The following is a 15,687-nucleotide window of genomic DNA, read 5'->3' as shown; positions in this document are numbered from 1 at the left end:
ATGTTTGGTCTGCAGCGCTGCTTATGAAATGATAAGTAGTAGTAGCTGCTAGGAGATAAAGATATTGATGGGGGGAGGGGAAGAAAAAGCTTTGAAGAAGGGCTTATGTCTACCGTAGGAAAGAAGGTGTTTGATTTTTAAATAAAGAAGTTGTACAGTGTCTGAACTCATTGGAATCGGTCTTTAGAATCCTAAATATCCTTAGGTAGTGTCATAGTAGGCGACATCAGGGCTATAGCAGATGTGACACTAGGAAAAATAACAGCAACCAAAACAATGATTTTGAAGCAAATAATTACAGCTCCCCCTATGTTTTTCATCAGTTTCTCTTCCGTCTAGGGAGATGCGATATGAAAACGACATAATTACTAAAACCTCAGCCCTGCCAACTACTCATCCACTTCGAGCTTCGCCCCGCAAAAGTGTTAATTTGCGCTTCGCGAATCTGTTATTTCGCGACCTCGGACGCGTCAGGTGATCCGCGTCAAGCGTCTGTTGTACAAGGAATAGGGGCTCCTCTTTAATCGTCTCGTCCGGCCGAGACGTCCTTTTCGAGGGGGCGCCTCGTCTCGGTGCATTAAGGTAACGCCGAGACCCGGCGCTCGGAATCCGTGCAGCCATTGGTCATCTCGGCATCGCATTCAACAGGAGGGGGAACCCAGCGCGCAGACGGCAGCGCGCAGCGCCCCTTCCATTCGGGCGTTCGATTAAGCCGTTTTGCTTTTATTTCCCGTGCATTGCTTTGCTTTCCGACTCCCTTTCTCTTTGCTCGCTGCCTCCCTCGCCATGGCCAAGGAAGGCGTGGAGAAAACGGAGGAGACCGAGCAGATGATCGAAAAGGATGGTGGCAAAGAGCCGGCGGAGAAAAACTGTGCGAAGGGAGGAGGAGGAGGAGACGACAAAGAAATGCGAGCTGTGCTGCTGACGGGTTTCGGGGGGCTCAACAAGCTGCGGGTCTCCAAGAAAGTCATGCCCGAGCCCCAGGAGGGAGAGCTCAAGATCCGAGTCAAAGCCTGGTCCAGTATACCTTAACCTTTCCCCTTGCTGATTGCACGCAACTCTTTTTAGCAAGTGAAAAAAAAAAAGCATTAGGCGTGAGCCTAAGAGCAGGTTCCCTACTTGCATGTGGCCTCGACTCCTCTAGGCTGCTAAAGCCGCTAGCTGATTGCCCGGCAATGGGGCTATTAGTGCTATGGGCTAGTGCACTTACAAATTGATGCTATGCTGGTTTCAAAAGAGCCCCCCCCCCCTTTCCCTTCCATCCTCCACCAGCACCATATTTTCCAGCGTTAATAACCTTCTAACTGGGGCTGGGTCCTTGTTCTAAAACAATCTTTGGGTATCCATCACCAGGGTGGAGGAGAGATTAAGGGAAGTAAAGCTCTACCGTAGTGAATATACTTATTTGGGTAGGTGTGATTTGTTGAGCAGGAGCGCCTGTCCAGTTAAAGAACCAGAGCATGGTTACTAATGGGTTAATTTGATTTCTGCCCAGTTTTCCCTTGTGATTAATGTCCCTTCCCACAGGGTTTTTTTTTTTAATTCTGAATGGAAGATGTGATTAATTATTTCACTAACCGGTGCACTTGCTGTGTTGTTGCTTTAGAAGCGTTCCTGTTTAGACCTCTCAAAGGCCCTCATTGTGTCGTTCTCTTTGTTATGCAGATTAAAAACCTCCATTTTAATAATTAACACTTATGAAATAAAATATAGTTAATAAAGAAACTCATTGTAATAACTGGCCGAGATAAAAGGGTATCTACTGAAACTTCTTTTGCTAACCTCTTAAGGAATGTGTGTTCAGAAACCACATTCCAAAAGCAACATGGAAGTGTGCAAAACACATTTTTGGTGTGTAGGGTACGGTGGTATGTCTGGTTCAGCTCTGCTTCCTAGAAATGTTTATCCATGCAGAATGCTCAGCAAAATGCTTTTTTTTTGTGTGTGTGGTTAAAATCAAATATGGCTGCCTCAAACATGTTGCCCTTCAATGTAGGTAGAATTCGTGATTAAAAAGTAACCAAAATGTTTATTAAGTAAAGTCAGGCTTTTCAAATGGTGGGGGTTTTTTTCTATATGTTGGGGTTCCAAAAAAAATGTATGTGGCTTGACCTCACCATTGTTCACTGGAGCAGTGCTACTCTATCAAACTGCTTGAATAAATTTATTCCCTCAGAACAATTATTCAAGCAGTTGTTTTACTGGAAGGAGGTTGCTCTGTTGTGATGAGTCATCCTCTAGTTCAGCATCATACCACCCTTGAGGGTGGAGTGACCATGTCTACGCTGACTCATGCTTACTGCATCTTCCCATCAAACTGGTATCTCCATTAGGAAAGAGAGCCCAAAGTTCTCTTGTGTGTTGGGGGAGTCTGAATAACCCAATGCGGCTTGTAAAGGCACATCGGTGACGGTATCAAATCTAACAGGTGCATCGGAGCAAGTGTAAATAATTTTAGGCATTCCCTGTTTTTGGAGCATGGTGTTGTTATTGGGTCATTAGAATGATGTAGAGCAGTGGTTCTCAACCCTGTCCTGGGGAACCCCCAGCCAGTCGGGTTTTCAAGATGCATATAATGGAAGTGACAGGTATGCAAATCTCTCTCATGCATATTCATTAGGGATATCTTGAAAACCCGACTGGCTGGGGGGGGGGTCGTCTCCAGGACAGGGTTGAGAACCACTGATGTAGAGGATACGTCTGGGTCCGTACAGTATATGTGCGTACGTTAAGCTGTCGTCTTTGTTAGCAGAGACGAGCTTCAGGCTCCTTCCAGTACTGCCCTAAAGCCACATTTAATCCTTATATCTTTATGAACAGGATGTCGGCTTTTACAGGTCTGGTCCTGAAAATGGGAAATAGGACCGTAGACGCGATTGAAAGGTGAAGTGACGCAACGTGCCTGTGAAAAGGAATGATAGCTGTGGGGAAAGAGGTTTTGAGACTAATGGATTGAAAATAAAAATGTGCTCTGGGTTTCTGCTCTTAGAATAATACTTAGAGTGATCACAGTATTGTTGCAATAAAGGTCAGGTTATATCTGTAACTGCTTCACTATAATAAGGACTTAAAAGATTGTGGATATTTACTGGAATATTTACAGGATTGTAGGTTATAGTTCTTGAACTCCCCCCATCCCCTCGATTCTATCTCTAAAGGAGAGAGAGAGAGGATTTTGGAGAAAGCATCATTTTATGGTGTTCCGTAATCCTATCGTAAGAGAGATTTTCTTGGCTTTATTAGTTACATTTGCTTATTGACTCCCTTGGGAAACGAGATGGTTTATAACATATTTAAGCAGAATAAATAAATAAGTTTAATACAGCATAATAGGTTAAAATACTTCAAGTTTCTTAGGTTTTTAAATACCGCCTATTCCATTTCCCCTAATGTCTCAAGTACCCCCTGGGTCAAAGGCCAGGGTGTTTCCATGTAACCTTATTTGGAGGATCCTGTGTTTCTTTTTTATGTTAAGGGCATTGAGTGGCCTATTTGCTTGCCACAAGGCACAAAGGCATGGTGAAGACTGATTAAAAGACATTAGGAAGCACAGCTGGGCTTTTTATGTATATGAATTATGTAAGGTGCTGGTCAAGATCGTAAGATCCACTATTGGAATTGTGGTAGCTGCTAGGAGTGGGCATGCGGAAAATTTTGTGTCATTTCTCATGTTTGCAGGAATGTTCTCTTTTTTTTTTTTTTTAAACGTATGTCATCAAGAGCGTGTGTTCTTTCGGAATGAATGCACTCTCTTTCAAAAGAGTACACACACCACGTACCGTTCATAAAGCGGGCACACTGTTGATGATGCTCAAGAAGCCATGGATTTGCGTGTGTATGTGTGGTGGCGGGGGGGGGGGGGGGAGGGGCGATTCCCTGCTAATTTTCATTTGCCAAAGATTTGAAACAATGAATAACGGATACATTGAGAGTCTGACTAGAAATTAAGCTGTTACTGCTTTGTTGCCCTTAGAAACGGTCACTTCCTGGTAGTGTTTAAGCTCCTTGGCAAACATATTTGGGAAAATTTTGCATGGTTATTTTGTTTCTTTTTGCAGTTTTATCTGTAGAACAAATGAAGTTTCCTATTTCAGCTGTCGATTTATAGTGATTGTATGTACAGCGATTATTCGCAACTAATTTCGTACTGTTTTGTGCTGTGTTCCGACTCTGGTATCCCATCGCCTGTTGCCATCCCACTTCTCCTATGGAGCACACGACTCTGATAGACGAGATAAAACTGTTCTCGTTGTCCAGGATGTCCATGAGGACTGTGCTTGTGTACAATGTGGGCAGTACCACTGAATTTTGACCCACGCACAGTCCGAGTCCAGATCCCAGCGGCAGAATGGGGTGATTTGCTGTGTCCATTTCATTGCGGGAAATTTCATCATGGCCACGATGAATTGTTCTTTCCACGATGCTCATGATGAACCGCAATGAATTGTACCCCCTGCTCAGCTGGCCTTGACTCCCTTGTGACATCACTACCTAGTTGCGGGACTAGGACATGACATCAAAAGGGAGCACTCCTACCTTGGGGGGATGCAGGGGGTGCTCTTATTGGGGGAGTTGCTCCTACCTTGGGGGTGGGGGGAGAGCCCCCCCAAGAGGTCAGGTGCTGCTGCGGACAATTCATCATGGCCAATTCGGCAATGAAACAGCTGTACTGAACAGGCCATGATGAATCGGCTGTGATGAGTCGTCCTAGACCCTGCTAGGGTTGTTTGGGGTGATGTCATGACGCAGCAGTATTCCGTGCCAGAGCCTACATAACTAACCGAGCAAGTTGGATCACCGAGAAGGCAATCCTAAATTCTAGGTGCCACCACAGATCCGGACATTCAGGGCCAGGTTCTATAAACATCGCCTAGTGGCGTTTATATTGCAGGTACTGCTTGGCGCAGTTGTCAATCAGTCATGGTGCCATTTACTGAATCCCACCTAGGAGTGCTAGACATCACTAGGCATCCTGGAGGTAGGCATCGGTATATTAGGCCAGGTTTTACCGGGCCTAATTTACCTGCACCTAACTCAGACACCTGTTCTCCACCCCTAGCCATGCCTAGCGTTCAGGTAAGCGTCGGGTGTGGGAAGAAGGCACGTTGACATAGGTATCGCTAGGCATCGCGTGGAATTCCACGCCTAACTTTGATAGAAAAAGAAATTAATCAGCTTCAATGGTGCGGTCAATTACCACACCATTTAAGCTACAGTAATTGATTTAATGTAGATTAGGCGTCAGATTTTAGTTGGGCGTCAGATTTTAGTTAGGCCTCAATTTCGGCGCCTAAATAAGGCACCATTTATAGAATCAGGGCCTCAGTGCTGGTGCCAGGACTTGGCCAGGAATTAACTACACGAGTCTATTATAGCTGGCAGCAGTCGCCATTTAGAAAACTGCTCACCGCTGAATAATAACCAGTAAGGGTTTATCCCATATACCTCTTTTAGAAAAATGTTGAATATATTAGGCTTCATTTTTGATAATGCTATGACATGTTGTGGTTGTAAGAGCTAATACATATGCAGAGAGGTATTTGCAACAAATTTTAGATTTAACAAATTAATCTATAATCTCTGTGTGTTCATTATTTATTAATAGTGGTCTAAACTTTATTGATCTCATGGTGCGACAAGGAAACATTGACAGTCCCCCAAAGACCCCTCTGGTTCCTGGTTTTGAATTATCTGGAATTGTTGAAGCCCTTGGAGAGAATGTTAAAGGATTTGAGGTAGCCTTTTTCAATTATTTTAGTGTATTACTTAGAGGAAATAGCTTTTAATTGTGCCCCGATGTTAATAAGCGGGCGACAAACCTGTTCAAACAGATAGATTGATTGCATCATTTTAAACTGGCCTTTTTTCTACAAGAAATTGTTTGATTTTCTTCATGGTGTTTTTAAACCCTCTGTTCTTATCATCCCATGTTGTGAACATAGGTTTTCAACAAATATGTTCCATTTTCGTAAAGCATGTAACAAATACATTCTGCCTCTATCATTTCTACAGTTCATCTGCAAATTCTATAGCAGAGGGGTACAAGTTCAGTCCTCAAAGACCACAAACAGGCCACATTACCAGGATATCCCAAATGGCAATGCTCGAGTCACTTTGCATTTCTTTGCACTTCCTTTATGTAAAAATTTATCTCATGTATATTCATGAAGGGCATTTTGAAAACCTGACTGGATTGCAGTCCTGGAGGACTGAACACGTGCACGCGTATTCTACAGCAGAGCTTCTATGAGCTGTCCCAGGGATCAGTTAGGTTTTCAGGATATTGACAATGAATATGCATTAAAAAATTTGCATATACTGCCTTTATTGTGTCTTTATTGTATGTGAATCTTTCTCATGTATGTATAAAACCTGACTGGCTGTGGGATCCCCATGACTTGCCCTATGGCAGTTTCCCAACTATGTCCTGGAGTCAAACCAAATCTGTCTGCATTTCAGGATTCTCACAAGAAAGCCTGAATGTTCGGAGTGCGTCCAAGTCATTGTAAGGAAGCACTACCAAACAAACATGAAAAAGGCGAAGCAATTCCTCAGTGGTATAAACCATACAGCAAACAAACAAATGAGGTACAAAGGTCCAAGAGAACCAGTTCTTGAAGTCAATTACACTGCTCCCTCCAAATCTGCGGTTTCAGTATCCGGATTTGGTTATTCGCGATTTTTTTTTTTTTTTTTTTTAAATAAAGCTGCATTCTGGACCTTCCCCGTCTCCCTCCCGCCGCCTTCCCACCAGCATCCCGGATCTTACCTGGTGGTCTAGTGGGCTTTCAGGGCAGGAGCGATCTTCCTACGCTTCTGCCGCTTGCAGATCACTCATAGGAAATGGCTGCCATAAGCTCCCATCATAGTCTTGAGAGGATACGAGAACTCACGGCAGCCATTTTGTATGAGTGATCTGCAGGAGCGTAGGAAGATTGCTCCTGTCCCGAAAACCTGCTAGTCCACCAGGTAAGGTCCGGGATGCCGGGAGGGAGGCGGAGGTGGGTCAGAACCAGCCAAAAAGTTTTTCGCGAATTTTCAACATTCGCGGGCCGGCTCTGCCCCTAACCCCTGCGAATACTGAGAGAGAAGTGTACATTTGTTTGAAATATAACACTAGTGTAATGCCAAGGAGGGTTTGACCCAACACGGGCTGTGTTTTGGCAATGTTGCCTGCATCAGGAATTCAGTCGTCTACAAATACATCATAATGGAAAAATTAAATAAGAAAAATTAATCTGCTACAGGAATGTTATGTTAATCAGGTTTTCAATTCTGCCTTGACCTATTCAGTTCAAGGTCGGATTACAGTACAAGAGGTTGGGTCAGTTACCCTGGTAGTTGCAATGGACAGTTTAGTTTGACACGGACATTCAATAAGGTTGCTGGTACAAGTAGATCAGTAAATTTATTAATACAGTTAGATCATAGTTACAAAATTAAGTAGATCATCTTTGACTCATCGTTATGTCCCAGGAGTTGCATTATACAGTTTAGAATTGGGCTTTACAATGACCATTTCAGTGACTTCCGGGTTGGCTTCTTGCCTTGGTACAGGAATGCTTTTAAAAGTTTCCTGAACTTGAGATATTGGCCACAAGATCATAATGTAAGTGGTGGTTGGTTCCAGCATTTTGCTAATTGATATTTGATGGCTAAGGTAATTTGCCTGGTAGACTTTATATTGTTGCATGCTAGGAGTTTTAAGAAAAATATCTTAATACATCAATTACAGATACTCTAGGCCAGGGGTAGGCAATTCCAATGCCGGAGCCAGGTCAGGTTTTCAGGATCTCCACAATGAATATGTAAGAGATGAATTTGCATGCACTGCCTCCTTGAGATGCAAATCTATCTCTTACATATTCATTGTGGAGATCCTGAAAACCTGACCTGGCTCTGGCTCTCGAGGACCGGAATTGCCTACCCCTGCTCTAGCAGAAGTATTTAAAAAACAAAACAAAACACCAAACGTTCAAATTTGTTAAAAAGGATATAACCCTCCCTTTTTTCACAAAGAAATGCTAGCAGCTGCTGCTGCGTTAACTGCCCCAAAGCTCATAGGGATTTAAAGGCTTTTGGGGGCTTTTGCCACATGGCAGCCGCTAGCATGGCTTTTTAAAAGAGGGGGGGCAAATTATTTATTTATTTATTTAATTTATTTATTTATTGGGATTTATTAGCTGCCTTTTCATGAAGAGATTCACCCAAAGTGGTTTATAATACATTGAATGTTGTCTATTAGATTGTTTCCTATTTGGGGTGGTTGTTTTTTTGGTTGTTTTTTTTTACCATTCACGTAGCAGATTAGTTATACATGCATGGCAATATTTTTCTTGTTAATTTTTCCATTTTCCCTTCTGATGTATATTTAGAGGATTTGACTTCTGATGCCAATTCCAGACTTCATCCCTTTCATCTAGCTGCCCTCTATGCCTGGAATAAATTACCCGAGTTTGTCCACCAAGCCCCTTCCCTTGTTTAAAAGCAGACTGAAAACCTGCAACCCTACTCCCCATTGCTCACCAACCCAGCCAGCAGATTAACCATTCCCCTTAACTGTATCTATGACATCCTATTTGTCTGTTTTAGATTGTAAGCTCTTTCGAGCAGGGAGTGTCTTTTTTGTGACTCTGCGCAATGCTGCGTATGTCTGGTAGCGCTATAGAAATAATTTATAGTTGTAGTGTGAAGAGTTTGTCTTTGGGAAGCAAAGCTGAGATTGTGATGTCATAATGCCTTATTCCACCAATGCCTAAGAGCCAACCTCATCAGTGATGTCACAATGGCTTGATTGACATGCACTCCACACTACCCTCCAACCTAGCCAGCAGATTAACCGTTCCCCTTAACTGTATCCATGACATCCTGTTTGTCTGTCTTATCTGTAAGCTCTTTCGAGCAGGGACTGTCTTCTTTTTGACTCTATACAGTGCTGCATATGTCTGGTAGCGCTATAGAAATAATTAATAGTAGTAGTAGTGTTCTTCTTTAAGGCTTTTAGTAGGCCGTCTTATTCCTTTAAAAGTGATGCTGGCTTCTGTGTATTTTATCTTAATGTGCAAAGTGGTTTACTATAGAGAATGACACGGTGATAAAATTCATCACCGTTCCCGTCCCCGTGGATAACCGCGGGAAACGATCTTCATGTCATTCTTTAAGGAGAGAGGGAAGAATCAGAGTATAATTGGGCACAACCACTGACCCTCAAGCCTTGCATTGAAGAATGTTGGTGTAGAAGGACCGAGGTTGAGATAGACACTAGAAAATGACATGGGATTATTTCCCGCGGTTATCCGCGGGGACGGGGACGGTGATAAATTTTGTCACCGTGTCATTCTCTAGTTTACTACTTCTGCTGGATTATTCAGTTACCATTAATTCATTTGAAAAGTTTTGCATGTTTACACTGATATATGAACAAATTCCAAGTAAGCCTCTTAAGTAAATTCTGATCTGTAAAAAACTTCCAAAGGGAATTGGAGAGGGGGTAATTATGATTTATATTTGGAAAATAATGCTATCTTATGATTTGCCAAAGAGCTATTCAGAAAGGCAGGATTTGAACTCCCTAGTCCCAGAAGCTCTTCTGGCTCATTGATCAGTCGCCCAACGATGTCATTGGGTAGGCATTAGCTCTGTTGTTCTATCTGCCTCTCATTCCAAAGTGATGCGGAATAAAATTTAACAATTAGCCATTGTAAATCATCATTCTCAGCTCTTGCTACAAGTTGAGATTTCCAAGGCCAAAAGCTTAGCTTCTGTGCTAAACAAGTGGAGAAAGCATGTGGAGCATAAGCCATGGAATCCTTTCAGATTCCTTAATGTGTACGTATGCCTCCTGCAATAGGGGGCCCAGTTGGCCTTCCTGCCACTCCCTCATTTTGCCAAAGAGCATCGGATCATAGGGCCAGGATCCCCTCGCCACCAGCTGCTGCTGCCAGGCCCACTGCAGCAATCGCTATATCACCAGCTATTAAGAACATAAGAAGTTGCCTCCGCTGAGTCAGACCAGAGGTCCATCTCGCCCAGCGGCCCGCTCCCGCCTATTGCCTGAGCAGTGGTCCCTTGACTATTTCTTTAACCTACCTCTACTCCTATCCCTATAACCTACCTCTACTTCTATCTGTACCCCTCAATCCCTTTGTCCTCTAGGAACCTATCCAAACCTTCTTTGAAGCCCTGTAACGTGCTCCTGCCTATCACAGCCTCCGGAAGCACGTTCCATGTATCCACCACCCTCTGGGTGAAAAAGAACTTCCTAAAGTTTGTCCTAAACCTGTCCCCTTTCAATTTCTCTGAGTGCCCCCTTGTACTTGTGGTTCCCCATAATTTGAAAAATCTGTCCCTATGTTTTCTATGCCCTTCAGGATCTTGAAGGTTTCTATCATGTCTCCTCTAAGTCTCCGCTTCTCAGGGAGAACAGCCCTAGCTTTTTCAGTCTGTCAGTATATGAGAGGTTCTCCATACCCTTTATCAGCTTAGTTGCTCTTCTCTGGACCCCCTCAAGCACTGCCATGTCCTTCTTCAGGTACGGCGACCAGTACTGGGCACAGTACTCCAGATGCGGGCGCACCATTGCACGATGCAGTGGCAGGATGACTTCCTTCGTCCTGGTCGTGATACCCTTCTTAATGATACCCAACATTTTGTTTGCTTTCCTTGAGGCTGTGGCGCCTTCAAACCCAGTATTTCGAACCACTTTGCTGCAGCTACTGAAACTGCTTTTCCCGCAGAAACGCATTGTGCTAATTTTGAGTGGGCTTTAGTTTCTTTGAAGTCCTGAGTCCAAGCTGGCCCGGTTATGAACTAATGCCTCCTGTTTACCACATTTTCCGCCATAACAGCATTGGTCCTGTTTCATTATTATATTGTACAACAATAAACAGGAAAAATCCAGGTGTTTGCCTATTAATTAAATCAAAAATATAAAAACCACCAATAACCAAAATGATAGTTGAAGGATTTTATTAATAAGGGAACAAGCCTCAGATCATGGAGCTACACCCATTTTGGGTTTTCTCAAAGAGACAAACCAGATTGTTCTCTTGCTCCTGCTTGCATCACTGGCTTGAACCATCCTACCTACCTTTTAAACTATAATACTTTAATTCATTCATTTAATTTATTGCTACTTATTAAAAAAAAAATTTACTTAAAATTCTTTTAATGTAAGACTTCTAATTCATAATAGATTCACTAATCAATCACCTAACAATTCATTTTGGAACACAGAACCGACAGAAAAAAGTACTTATCTTAGGAACGTGCACTGGTGCTTTAAAATGCTGTATTGAAAAGTGCATTCGTGCTGTAAACTTGTAGCTTCTTTAATTCATTTCTGCTTGTAAAGCTTAAAGTGCGTAACTCCTGCTCTAGAAAACAAAGGCACTTCCATTATTGGAAAAATAATGGAAGTGTTGCTGAAAGAAAGGATAGTGTACTTCCTTGAATCTAATGGGTTACAGGATCCGAGGCAAAATGGCTTTACAAAAGGTAAATTGTGCCAAACGAACCTGATTGAATTTTTTGATTGGGTGTCCAGAGAGCTGGATCAAGGACATATGCTAGATGTAATTTACTTAGATTTCAGCAAAGCTTTTGATACAGTTCCTCATAGGAGGCTGTTGAACAAACTTGAAGGGCTGAAGTTAGGACCCAAAGTGGTTAACTGGGTTAGAAACTGGCTGTCGGACAGAGGCCAGAGGGTGGTGGTTAATGGAAGTCGCTCGGAGGAAGGAAAGGTGAGTAGTGGAGTCCCTCAGGGTTTGGTGCTGGGGCCGATCCTGTTCAATATGTTTGTGAGTGACATTGCTGAAGGGTTAGACGGAAAAGTGTGCCTTTTTGCAGATGATACCAAGATTTGTAACAGAGTAGACACCGAAGAGGGAGTGGAAAATATGAAAAAGGATCTGCAAAAGTTAGAGGAATGGTCTAATGCCTGGCAACTAAAATTCAATGCACAGAAATGCAGAGTAATGCATTTGGGGATTAATAATCGGAAGGAACTGTATATGCTAGGAGGAGAGAAGCTGATATGCACGGACGGGGAGAGGAACCTTGGGGTGATAGTGTCCGAAGATCTAAAGGCGAAAAAACAGTGTGACAAGGCAGTGGCTGCTGCCAGAAAGATGCTGGGCTGTATAAAGAGAGGTGTAGCCAGTAGAAGGAAGAAGATGTTGATGCCCCTGTACAGGTCATTGGTAAGGCCCCACTTGGAGTATTGTGTTCAGTTTTGGAGACCGTATCTGGCGAAGGACGTAAGAAGACTTGAAGCGGTCCAGAGGAGGGCGACGAAAATGATAGGAAGCTTGCGCCAGAAGACGTATGATGAGAGACTGGAAGCCCTGAATATGTATACCCTAAAGGAAAGGAGAGACAGGGGAGATATGATTCAGACGTTCAAATACTTGAAGGGTATTAACGTAGAACATAATCTTTTCCAGAGAAAGGAAAATGGTAAAACCAGAGGACATACCGTTTTTTCACGTAGATAACGCGCACACGGGACACGGGTATAGCGCGCGGAAAACAGACATATATGTTAAAAAAAAATTTGTATACCGCGCACACCTGTATACCGCGCATGCTGCCCGACTCTCCCGTCGCCGCCCGACTCTCCTTTCGCCCGCCCCGACTCTCCTCTGGCCACCCCGACTCTCCTTTCGCCCACCCCGACTCTCCTCTCCCCCTTGAAGTCCTGTCACCACCCTGAAAGCCTGATGCCCCCCCCCCGACGTCCGATTCACCCCCCCCCCCGCAGGACACGATCGGGGCAAGAGGGAGCTCAAGCCCTCTTGCCCCAGCCAACCGCGGCACCCCCGACACGATCGGGGCAAGAGGGAGCTCAAGCCCTCTTGCCCCAGCCAACCCCGGCACCCCCGACACGATCGGGGCAAGATGGAGCTCAAGCCCTCTTGCCCCAGCCAACCACGGCACCCCCGACACAATCGGGGCAAGAGGGAGCTCAAGCCCTCTTGCCCCAGCCAACCACGGCACCCCTGACACAATCGGGGCAAGAGGGAGCTCAAGCCCTCTTGCCCCAGCCAACCACGGCACCCCCGACACAATCGGGGCAAGAGGGAGCTCAAGCCCTCTTGCTCCAGCCAACCGCGGCACCCCCGACATGATCGGGGCAAAAGGGAGCCCAAGCCCTCTTGCCCCGCCGACTCCCCAACTCCCCGACAATATCGGGCCAGGAGGGAGCCCAAGTCCTCCTGGCCCTGGCGACTCCCCCCCCCCCACCGCTAGTTGTTCGGGCCAGGAGGGAGCCCAAACCCTCCTGGCCACGGTGACCCCCTACCCCCACCCCGCACTACATTACGGGCAGGAGGGATCCCAGGCCCTCCTGCCCTCGACGCAAACCCCCCTCCCCCCAAACGGCCGCCCCCCCAGTCGACCCGCGACCCCCCTGGCCGACCCCCACGACACCCCCACCCCCCTTCCCCTTCCCCGTACCTTAGTGTAGTTGGCCGGACAGACGAGAGCCAAACTCGCCTGTCCGGCAGGCAGCCAACGACGGAATGAGGCCGGATTGGCCCATCCGTCCCAAAGCTCTGTCTACTGGTGGGGCCTAAGGCGCCTGGGCCAATCAGAATAGGCCCGGGAGCCTTAGGTCCCTCCTGGGGGCGGGGCCTTAGGCACATGGTCGGGTTGGGCCCATGTGCCTCAGGCCCCGCCCCCAGGTGGGACCTAAGGCTCCCGGGCCTATTCTGATTGGCCCAGGCGCCTTAGGTCCCACCAGTAGGCGGAGCTTTGGGACGGATGGGCCAATCCGGCCTCATTCCGTCGTTGGCTGCCTGCCGGACAGGCGAGTTTGGCTCCCGTCTGTCCGGCCAACTACACTAAGGTACGGGGAAGGGGGGTGGGGGTGTCGTGGGAGTCGGCCAGGGGGGTCGCGGGTCAGCTGGGAGGGTGGTCGGAGGTTCTTGGGGGGGCGGTCGTTGGGGGGAGGGGGGTTTGAGTCGAGGGCAGGAGGGCCTGGGATCCCTCCTGCCCGTAATGTAGTGCGGGGTGGGGGTAGGGGGTCGCCGTGGCCAGGAGGGTTTGGGCTCCCTCCTGGCCCGATATTGTCGGGGAGTTGGGGAGTCGGCGGGGCAAGAGGGCTTGGGCTCCCTTTTGCCCCGATCGTGTCGGGGGGGCAAGAGGGCTTGAGCTCCCTCTTGCCCCGATCGTGTCGGGGGTGCCGCGGTTGGCTGGGGCAAGAGGGCTTGAGCTCCCTCTTGCCCCGATCGTGTCCTGCGGGGGGGAGTGAATCGGACGTCGGGGGGGGGGGAACTATGTAAAAAAAATTTTGTACAGTGCGCTCACGCGTATAACGCGCAAGTGTATGCGTGGTATGTAAAAACCACGTATAACACGCGCGTTATATGCGAGAAAATACGGTAATTTGAGGTTGAGGGGTGGTAGATTCAAAGGCAATTCTACTTTATGAAGAGGGTGGTGGATGCCTGGAATGTGCTCCCGAGAGAGGTGGTGGAGAGTAAAACTGTGACTGAGTTTAAAGAAGTGTGGGATGAACACAGAGGATCTAGAATTGGAAAATAATATTAAAAATTGAACTAAGACCAGTATTGGGGCAGACTTGCACGGTCTGTGTCTGTATATGGCCATTTGGTGGAGGATGGGCTGGTGAGGGTTTCAATGGCTGGGAGGGTGTAGATAGGCTGGAGTAGGTTTTAACGGAGATTTTGGCAGTAGGAAACCAAGAACAGTACCGGGTAGAGCTTTGGATTCTTGCCCAGAAATAGCTAAGAAGAAAAAATTAAAAAATTTAAATTGAATCAGGTTGGGCAGAGTGGATAGACCATTCGGGTCTTTATCTGCCGTCATCTACTGTGTTACTATGTAAGGCCATTGCTGGTATCTTTCAAACATCTGACGCAGCCTGCATTTCACGGGATACACTACCTCCCCGCTGCATCAGGGAAAATATCTCTAGCAACGCTTCTTTTGGGCTGAAAACATACTCCTGCCGGTTTTGGTCATTTTGCCTGCCAGGCAGACAGATACACAGACATTTTTTCAACCCCTTAGTTGTATATCGCAAACTGTGTGCAGCGAGACACCGGGGAGGAGGAGGGGCACCAGTGCCAGCTGACTGCCTACAGGACATGCCTCTCGCGGCAAGAGGCACATCCTGTAGGCAGTCAGCCGCTGTCATTGCGTCTCTCCTCCTCTCCACACCTCTTCTTTTTCGGCACTCCCCAATGGTGGCTCAGGGCCCCGTCTGGAGGGCCTCCATGCATGTGCGGATGGCGACATGACGAGAATGCAGCGAGGTCTGTGCCTTCGAGCCGCGGCTGCCAGTTTAGTGCATTGGGTCTCGTAAAGTTTACGAGACACTGCCTTTAGGGTTTTGATTAAAACATCCCTGATGTAAAAAGTAAAATATTTATTGGGTAAACTACCACTTCTCCTGCACTCGGCTGGTACTCTTTACTAAGATTTTCTGCCTTTTCTTCTGTGGCCAAATTTGTGATATTCCATTGTAAAGTTTAAAAAGAGCATTGTAAATAGATGCCACCCCTGCTCCCTCTAAGCGGAGTGGGAGTACTCCACCTGTAGTCCTCCTACCAGTGGGTGATGCTGTTTCACTATCACATTTTCAATAGTATGGGACAGGCAAGATCTGCAGGACTTCAGAGAACCTGCCAATCCCTAGCAATTGAGAACACAGTGTTGAAG

At 46.2% G+C, this 15,687-nt stretch overlaps 1 protein-coding gene across 3 annotated transcripts in view; it reads left to right on the top strand.

Annotated features, from left to right (window-relative positions):
- The first annotated feature begins 550 nt into the window (after positions 1 to 550).
- VAT1L (vesicle amine transport 1 like) overlaps positions 551 to 15,687 on the top strand; it is a 127,737-nt gene continuing 112,600 nt past the window's right edge. For all 3 annotated transcript variants that reach the window (XM_033943638.1, XM_033943639.1, XM_033943637.1), the window contains exons 1-2: positions 551 to 1,016; positions 5,606 to 5,735. In XM_033943638.1, coding sequence (XP_033799529.1) covers positions 787 to 1,016; positions 5,606 to 5,735 — 360 coding nt within the window. In that variant the 5' untranslated portion in view covers positions 551 to 786. The remainder of the gene's footprint in view (positions 1,017 to 5,605; positions 5,736 to 15,687) is intronic.

The sequence above is a fragment of the Geotrypetes seraphini genome, chromosome 4 (genome assembly GCF_902459505.1).
Source record: "Geotrypetes seraphini chromosome 4, aGeoSer1.1, whole genome shotgun sequence".
Classification (NCBI taxonomy): domain Eukaryota; kingdom Metazoa; phylum Chordata; class Amphibia; order Gymnophiona; family Dermophiidae; genus Geotrypetes; species Geotrypetes seraphini.
Note: the sequence above shows the minus strand (reverse complement) of the source record. Positions and strands in the feature narration are given on the sequence as shown.